At 33.5% G+C, this 9,112-nt stretch overlaps 1 protein-coding gene across 1 annotated transcript; it reads left to right on the forward strand.

Annotated features, from left to right (window-relative positions):
* The first annotated feature begins 5,282 nt into the window (after positions 1-5,282).
* LOC114177636 (Pyruvate kinase family protein) lies at positions 5,283-8,910 on the forward strand. The gene is made up of 3 exons (XM_028063062.2): positions 5,283-5,612; positions 6,854-7,315; positions 7,807-8,910. The coding sequence occupies exons 1-3, from the start codon at positions 5,382-5,384 to the stop codon at positions 8,617-8,619; spliced, it is 1,506 nt and encodes a 501-aa protein (XP_027918863.2). The 5' UTR covers positions 5,283-5,381; the 3' UTR covers positions 8,620-8,910.
* The last annotated feature ends 202 nt before the right edge of the window (positions 8,911-9,112 follow it).

Raw genomic sequence — 9,112 nt, forward strand, 5'->3', positions numbered from 1 at the left:
CACTTAGATTAATACAGTTGTTTGGGCAAGTGAGAAATTGATTAAGAGAGTACAATAGTGGTTGCAAGACCATAGACAATAAGAAATTAATTCCATTGATAAGAAGGATCAACTCGATAAAAATAGAAGTTTGCAATATGCTCATATTTGAGGCATATTTGACATTAGAAGCTTGTAAATCTTCCACCACATCCACATCTAGTGCGTTCACGGATGAAATAATCATAAGAACCCATGCGATTATAGTTCTTGGTACGTTCTTGAACTTTTGATTGATCATAGTGTTGGGTATAGTTGATCAAAGGAGAAAGAAAATTTTTCTAAAAACAATTTGTGCGAGATTCATGAGCTAGAAGAAGCGCCTTCACCTTTGTGACTGGTGGTGTTTCAAACTTGCTTTCGATGACTGAAATCACTGGGGAATATTTCGGAGAAAGACCTTTAAGAAATGTGTCAATATATTCTTTTGGTTTAACAAGACACCTAATTACAGTGAGTTCATTGACAATGGATTTTATGGTTCTAAGGAACTCGCTCATGGTTTTGTTTTCAACAAAGGTTACTCGGAGATCAGTGTGCAGCTACCTCACACGAGCCTTGGTCTGAGTATAGAAAGGGTCATGAATTTGTTCCCATACTTGATAGGAGTGAGCAACTCTAAGGACGCATGACAAAGTTGACTTGGAAAAGGTTGATGATAACCAAGAAAGTAAGATATGGACTTGAACTTCCCACTCCTTATAAGTCGGATTGACAACTACAACATCACGATCTTCATCATTAAGAAACCTTGGAGGGATAACGGGGTTATCAACAAAGTGATGAAGATGATGATTTGATAATAGGCTCAAATTGTTGTTTCCAATGAAAGTAATTAGAATAATCAAACTTTTCTACTATAGAATTAGGAAAAACTAGGAAGGGTGTGAGCTTTGATTGGCCATTGTGGATCAATTTTCGACTCTTGATACCATATTATAAAAGAATATGGAAGAGAAAGGTAATCATAAAACTAAAACTGTATTCTTTATTTTTCATTCAAGAAATAGTACAAAGAGAGTATATATATAGGCCCAAAAGCCTATACTGTTGCATCTCATAATCGAATAAGAGAGGAAAATAGAAAGAAAAAAATATAAACTAACATCTAGTTGAATGATTGAATTTTTTTACATATCTCTAATAACTAGAGGTGCAAAAGAGAATGTTGGGCTAGCAAAGTTATTTATAGAGAGTAAAACCCTATTATTCAAGGAGTGTGAGAGTATGAGGAAAAGGGATTGTTGTTAATACTATTATGGAGGGATCGAGCAACTTTTATACTTCTCTGTAAGAAGATGTGCTATAGGGTATTAGAAAGATATATCCTTTCTAGTGCCTTTTTGTTTTCGTCTTTCAGTGAGTGATACATCTCTCATTTCTACTCAATCTTTGCCTTTTTTTTCTATTCCTATTTTATTTGTTGTTGTAGTATACATCAATGATTTGAATAGAAGAACCATGGCAATTCAAGGGGCTTATGACAAGGTCAATGAGTCAACGAATAGAAGAACAAATATCTTCAAGACTTTTGATGATACAAGAAGTTGAAAGTCCTTGAAACATCAATATCATAGCTTATAGTTCACTTTTAGCATAATTTCAAGTTGTAAGTTTGTTAGGCGAGACAAAATTCACTGGGCAAACCTTTTATTAAGTTTTTGCGAATTGTACTTGTCGTTGAGGGACTTGGATCACTAAGCGTGTGGTATTTAGATAGTGGCTGTTTTAGGCAAATGACTGGTGACCAAGCAAATTTTGCAAAGTTGAGTTTAAAGAATGAATGATTCGTGACTTATGGAGATAACAACAAAGGGAAATCCTTGGAACAAGGATCATAAGCAATGGATCCTTTCAACATCAAAGATGTTCTCCTTGTTGATTGTGGCGTCTACCCTTTGATTGTTATCAAAGAAGGAGCTCTTTGTGGTGAATCTTCCATTGCTTATCAATATGATAAATTGTGGCACTTTCCTTCTTTGTCTTCTTCCACGTTCTTTACTCTCAATTTATTGTTTATTTTACAAAAGAAATCCAAAGTAAAAAAAGATCGTAATCTTTCTGATTAGGATCGTATCAGAGAGATTTACATTACTACATTCAATTTTTTTTATCAATACAATCATGTTTCATTGGTAATGATATAAGATACAAGATGAGTATTATTTGAACCTTAACCACTTTTGGCTAAACATAGATTATTATTTGGACTGGAATCACACCTGACTAAGGCAAAGTATTATTTGGAACATAACTACTTTTTACTAAACAAAAAGTACTCTTTGAACACACAATCAATCCTAGCTAAGCACTAAGTATTGTTTGAACACATAGTCACTCCTAAATAGACACCTTCTTTACACAAAGTTATGATCTAAACAATCACAAATTTACTAACTAAAAGAGGATAATGTTCTATGAAATATTGATAATACTCTTGTAGGTTGTTAACAAACACAACAATGTTCTTGTTCACAATAAAACTTAAGGATTACTACAGATTACAAGAGTTTTGTTATTATTCTCGTCACTGTGAATGTTGTGAACCTTTCTTCTTCAAAAGATGTTCCATATATAAATGTTGAGTATGAAAGAGTCACTACAAATTCTTTTAATTGTTGTGAAGTATTGTGAAGTTTTTCTAATTTGCCTTTCATATGTTTGCGTTTAAGCTTGAAGATGCATTAAATGCTCTTCATGCAGTATTAAATGCATATCTCTTTTCTACAAAAGCCTTTAATACATGACATGTAGGACTAAGACAACTAATTTTTTCCAAATTGGAGTAAAGCATAAGACCTAATAAGATTGATTCTTTAGGAAGGACTATCATTCCACCTTTTAATTGTTAGCGTTGAAAAACTTTAGGTGCATTCTTCAATAGATTTTTGATATAGACATTTCATTGTAAAATTCTCTTGTAAGAAATGAAGAGACAAACATTCTTTGAAAACATGGAATAAACATTTATAAGTATTTGACGTGTACCATGAAATGCTTCAAACTACGTGTATATATCATCTATTTATATGTTTGTTTGACTAGATGGAACACTTGTTTGTCAAGATCTTATGCATATAACATCATATTTTATATTTTGTTGTTAAACACATTATCAATGCTAAACATAGGGTTTTTGCTCTAACACTATATTTTTGAGAAAAAAAAACATTGTAAAAGTGATAAACCAACTCAAAGGTGATTCAATGAAAGTGTAGGTCAATCTAGTTCTATTACATAAATTAGCTTAGTACAAGTGAACTTTGTTATAGGTCTTATATGCATATTATAAACTTCGAAATAAGTATAAAGGATATATGGAATCAACAAAAATAGAACCTTGGTAGACTTGATATACAACTACCAAGACATATCATGGTAACCCCTTTCAGGATGATGTCATGGTTTAGAAGGAAAATCCCCAGGCAATTACATAAAAAACTTCACTTGCAATTGGATTCTCAACCACACTTCTAACATTGATGATACTCATGTTGTATTTAGCTTGTGTTTGTTATGGATTGTGTTTTAATATCTATCACACATAGTTATGCATTGAAAACTCAAGGAAGCTAACTATCAAACATGAATTTAATCGTTAGGATTATATAAGTGTGAAAATTTTCATTCAAGAGTTAGAATAGCAACATGAACACAAGATAATAATAAGAATAATAAGAACAACACAATAACAAGAAGAATAAAGAACACTAAAAAGCTTTCCATTGAAAATAATTTCAATCCAAAATATTATACTAAGAGTAGAAGAGGAACATACACATTAAACAATAATTATGGAAGAAGAGAAAAATAGAAAGTGGAAGAAATAAATGCATGGATTTATGGAAGTTGTAACATCACTTGAAAGAACTTCAATTTGGTCAAGAATTCCAAAGATCATGGGAGAGAAAAATTGAATTCGAAATTCAATCAAAAGAAGATAATTAGGAATTTTTCTTATGTGTAAAAATATTAGCACATTTTTTTATGCTAGTGTCATGCTTGTCTTTCATTTATGTTTGTCATGCCTTAGCCCTCTTATTGACAATTTTTGTTTCCTTCGACTATCTTGGTGAGATGTTGAATGGTTTGAATTAGGTTTTTAATGTCTTCTACCGCTCTTTGTTTCTTAACTCTTCAATATTTACAAACCCTCATTTGTTGAGTTTAATGGGTTCAATTACAAAAAATACTATTTGGCACAAGAAAGTACGTAAACGTAAAATTTTCTTATTTCTAAAATTTTATAAACAAAATAAATTATACTTTACAATAACTTGTTTATTTAAAACTAGTTTAGATCCTCCTTACCTTCAATACTCATCAAATAGGAACCTTATTAGAAAATTAATACCTAGAGTCTTGAATAAATATTTCATATTATAAGTGACAAGGTTTTCATTTATTATTTTCTAACAAAATATTTTCTTGTCATTTTGCATGTCATTCATGTATTATATGTTTTGGTTAAGTTAAAATCATTATCCATATTTTGAGGGTCTCTTCACATTTAAGATAATTGTGAATTTGCATGAAATTCCTAAGTCATGAAGTTCTTTGCCAATATAAATAACTACTTCTGGTTAAATAGCAATTTATTAAATAGCATTCCTTTGGTAGACTTAGATATGGCATAATAACATGATCTTTTCACCAAACCATGGAAACATACATAGGACCATACATCGAGTTGGATAAAATATCAACAAATTTATCGTATTTAATATGAAGTACAAAAATTTATCATTAAAAGATAAAACCTTATTATACATTACATAAATTAAAGTGGTAGGTAGGGAGAAATTGAGATTTGTAGACAAAAGTAACTTAATGGACAACATGTTACTCAAATTTGAAAAGTGTCTACACATTATCATGTAATTATTGATCATGATTATGGCCCATGTTTAAAAACGAAGGAGACAAGAGTTGTATACAAATTTAGTAATTAAATCATAACTTTGTGTAAATTTCTTGATAAATATATAAGTGTGCACCTTGTTTTTTCGGGTATAGTTAGTTCGATCTTACACCTCTTAACCATCTATCACTAAATAATTAGAAATATAAATAGAAAAATTTAATAAGAAAATAAAATTTTTACAGTACACTTGTTATGTAACTGAAGGAAAATAGGATTGGTGGTATGTGGATGGTATTCCTACAAAAGTGTCACAATCTTAGTGTTTTAAAAAAAGAAATAAAAAAAAAGGTCGCAGGGAGCATAAAATACAAGAGTCGCATCTCAACCTTTCTTGTCTTGTCTACTCTTTTGCGTGTTTTGGTTGAAAAACAAAGAGAGTGGTTTTCGTTGTTTGAGAGACACAGGAACTAAAGCAGAAATGGCGACGACGGTTGAGGCAGAGAAGAGACCCAAAACGAAGATCGTGTGCACGCTGGGACCCGCATCGCGTTCCGTTCCGATGGTCGAGAAACTTCTACGAGCGGGCATGAACGTTGCTCGCTTCAACTTCTCACATGGGTCCCATGAATACCACCAAGAAACCCTCGATAACCTCAAAGCCGCCATGGAGAACACCGGTATTCTCTGCGCTGTCATGCTCGACACCAAGGCACGAGATTTCTATTTCTTGATCCTTTTGTACCTTTTCTTTAATTGCGATTATGTTTATATTTATATATATATATATATATATATATATATATATATATATATTCTCGTAGCCGATTTTTTTTTTTTTTATATATTTTTGAAATCTGATGTTTGATTTGATTGTTGCTGATTTTCTGATTCTGATGGGAATAGGTTGTGATCGATTGCTATTGTCTAATCTGACTGTACATGTGTTTGTTTGTGAAAGTGAAGTGTGTGAGGAATGCTAATAGTGAGATTTGATAATATTGCATGAATCAAATCTAATCTTGGATTGAGTGTTGGAGAATTGAGATTATCTAACAATCAGTTGTGACCTCCCACCCATGATCTTATTTTTTATGTGTATGTATCCATAAGGATTTAAATTGAAATTTGGATTTTCTCTGGTTTGCTGTTAAGAGGAGAGGTTTGATTCAATAAATCGTAACTATTTATTACAATCTTTCTTTACAATAAACACTAACTATAACTACGCAAGAATGATAGGGAACAAGTGAATCTGCTTTAGTAGGTTAGTGGGTTTGTAATACATTGAGTTTCATTTGGTTTTGGTTTTCTTTTTTTTGTTGGTTTTTACTCGCAGCATAAGTAATAGACATAATAAATTATTAGGATTTGTTAAGTGGTTCCTCTTCTGTTAAAAAGTACATATGAGAGGATCCAAGTCCTTTAAATTGTGTTTGTCAGAGACTCCTCGCTACCCGACATTATTTGTAAGTTAGAAAAACCAATGCAGCTGAGATTTCGTATACTTTGAAGTGCATAAGGTTATAAGAAATGAGTATTTTTGAGGTCCCTATACCTTCATGAAGATTACCATTGAGCAAAAAGGGTACTCAATTTATCAATGTTTCAAATCAATGATGGATTATATTTTATGGCTAAATCCTTTGTCAAGCTATTGTTATCATATATTGTTCCTTAAAGTGGAGTAAGACTTTAATTTCGCATAAAGATCGGCTCTTACTACTACATTGGTGCTTGTGTAAACCAGGTGCTTTTATCTAACTGAGTTGAAGCCCTTGTCCTTTTGATACATATCTCATTATTCTTGTCAAGAGGAATATTGCATGATACAATCCTTTTGATTGATATTGCGTTGGTATTGTTTGGTAGACGAGGCCAATCATTTTTAATAAACTTTCGTCCATAATCATAATTTTCTTTCATTTTATTTGACTATTTACATTGTTGTAGGGGCCTGAGATTCGAACCGGGTTTCTCAAGGATGGTAAGCCTGTCCAACTGAAACAAGGTAATGAAATAACAATTTCCACTGACTATGACATAAAGGGTGATGAAAAAATGATTTGTATGAGCTACAAAAAGTTGGCTGAGGATGTGAAGCCCGGAATGGTGATACTGTGTGCGGATGGCACCATATCATTTACAGTTTTATCGTGTGACAAAAAATTGGGTTTGGTTAAATGCCGGTGTGAGAACTCTGCCACTCTTGGTGAGAGGAAGAATGTTAATTTGCCTGGAGTGATAGTGGATCTCCCAACTTTGACAGAGAAAGACAAGGAAGATATCTTGGCCTGGGGAATTCCCAATAAAATCGACATGATTGCTCTTTCTTTTGTTCGAAAAGGTTCTGACCTTGTGGAAGTCAGGAAAGTTCTTGGAAAACATGCTAAGAACATTATGCTCATGTCTAAGGTATGTTGTGTTGTGTTCTCTTTTATGGAAAAGGAAAGTGATTCAAGATATGAATAAAAAGAAATGTTAATTATTCTGAATTAGTTGTAATATCCTTGAGATGCCTTTTACATTCCTGCTAATGTATGATATAGGATATCATCTGTCAAATTTGTTGTGTTCTTTAAAGAAACTAAACTACCTTATGAATTTCTAACTACTTGCTATCTCTATTATAATGTTACATTTAAAAGGAATGCTAACAACACTTTATCTAATTCATTCTTTTTCAGCATGCCACTATTGAATGAAATCAATGTGGGTCCTAGTAAATGATGCGCTGTCACTTCTTATTTAATGGGTCCACACTCCTTTATTTAAAGGGTCTCACGTCGATTTCTCTCAATTATATAATAAAGAATATTTTTTATGATAGTGTGTTGCTATCATTTCTCTGTATTTACTTGTTCCTGGTCACTTACGCTGTCCATTACTTCAAATGTATATGACAGGTTGAAAACCAAGAAGGGGTTGCGAACTTTGATGAAATCCTTGCAAATTCAGATGCATTTATGGTGGCTCGTGGCGACCTTGGAATGGAAATTCCAATAGAGAAGATATTTCTCGCACAGAAAGTGATGATTTATAAGTGCAATATTCAAGGAAAACCTGTTGTTACTGCAACCCAGATGTTGGAGTCAATGATCAAATCTCCCAGGCCAACCCGGGCTGAAGCTACTGATGTTGCCAACGCAGTTCTGGATGGCACAGACTGTGTGATGCTTAGTGGTGAAACAGCTGCTGGAGCTTATCCAGAACTTGCTGTTCGAACTATGGCTAAAATATGCATTGAAGCAGAGAGCACCCTTGATTATGGAGATGTGTTTAAAAGGATTATGGAACACTCACCAGTACCCATGAGCCCATTGGAGAGTTTAGCTTCTTCTGCTGTTAGAACAGCCAACTCGGCTAAAGCGGTTCTTATATTGGTTTTAACTAGAGGAGGGAGTACTGCAAAATTGGTGGCTAAATACAGGCCAGGCATGCCAATTCTTTCTGTAGTTGTTCCTGAGCTCAAGACTGATACCTTTGACTGGGAATGCAGTGACGAGGCCCCTGCGAGACACAGCCTCATATTCCGTGGATTGGTTCCAGTATTGAGTGCAGCTTCTGCTAGAGCTTCTCATGCTGAAACAACTGAAGAAGCCATAGAATTTGCCATGCAACATGCCAAGTCCAAGGGTCTCTGCCATAATGGGGATTCTATTGTGGCACTGCATCGTGTGGGCACTGCATCTATCATCAAGATCTTGACTGTGAAATGATCACCCCATTAGGAGTTCTGTTTTTTGGCGATTATTTTAGATGGTGCAAAGAGGTTTTCATCACACCATTTCGAATCTACATTGGTTGCAAACTTACGTAAAAGCAATTTATTAGGACGGGTTCCCTGCTTTTCTCATACCATATATGAAGTTTTCTTTGTGGCGAGTAGCCACTTGTTTTCTTTTATTAAGATTTTGTACGAGGCTTTTGGTGAACCAAAAAACTAACCGCCTTCTGGATTTTGAATTTTTGCTGTTTGATTGACAAGTGTATGCCTTTTCTTTGTTTCATTGGCTAACTGGGTTCTCATCCTTCGTAAATCCAGCGGGATAGGTATATTCTATTACGATGGGTTGGAAAGTGAACTTGTTTATCTAAAAAAAAAAATAAAAATAGAACTTATATAAGCAAAAGAGGTAGAAGAACTATACAGGACGGGGAATGATGAGAACTGTTTCACCCTTTCTCCATTCACACTACGAAATTGAGTTT

The sequence above is a fragment of the Vigna unguiculata genome, chromosome 3 (genome assembly GCF_037176805.1).
Source record: "Vigna unguiculata cultivar grain cowpea cultivar isolate G323 ecotype 2 chromosome 3, ASM3717680v1, whole genome shotgun sequence".
Lineage (NCBI taxonomy): Eukaryota > Viridiplantae > Streptophyta > Magnoliopsida > Fabales > Fabaceae > Vigna > Vigna unguiculata.

Bases quoted from the DNA above. Each gene is read 5' to 3' on its own strand.
- LOC114177636 (XM_028063062.2), top strand. From the start codon at position 5,382: ATGGCGACGACGGTTGAGGCAGAGAAGAGACCCAAAACGAAGATCGTG. The intron at 5,613-6,853 runs GCACGAGATTTC...ACATTGTTGTAG, and splicing joins CTGTCATGCTCGACACCAAG to GGGCCTGAGATTCGAACCGG. The intron at 7,316-7,806 runs GTATGTTGTGTT...TGTATATGACAG, and splicing joins ACATTATGCTCATGTCTAAG to GTTGAAAACCAAGAAGGGGT.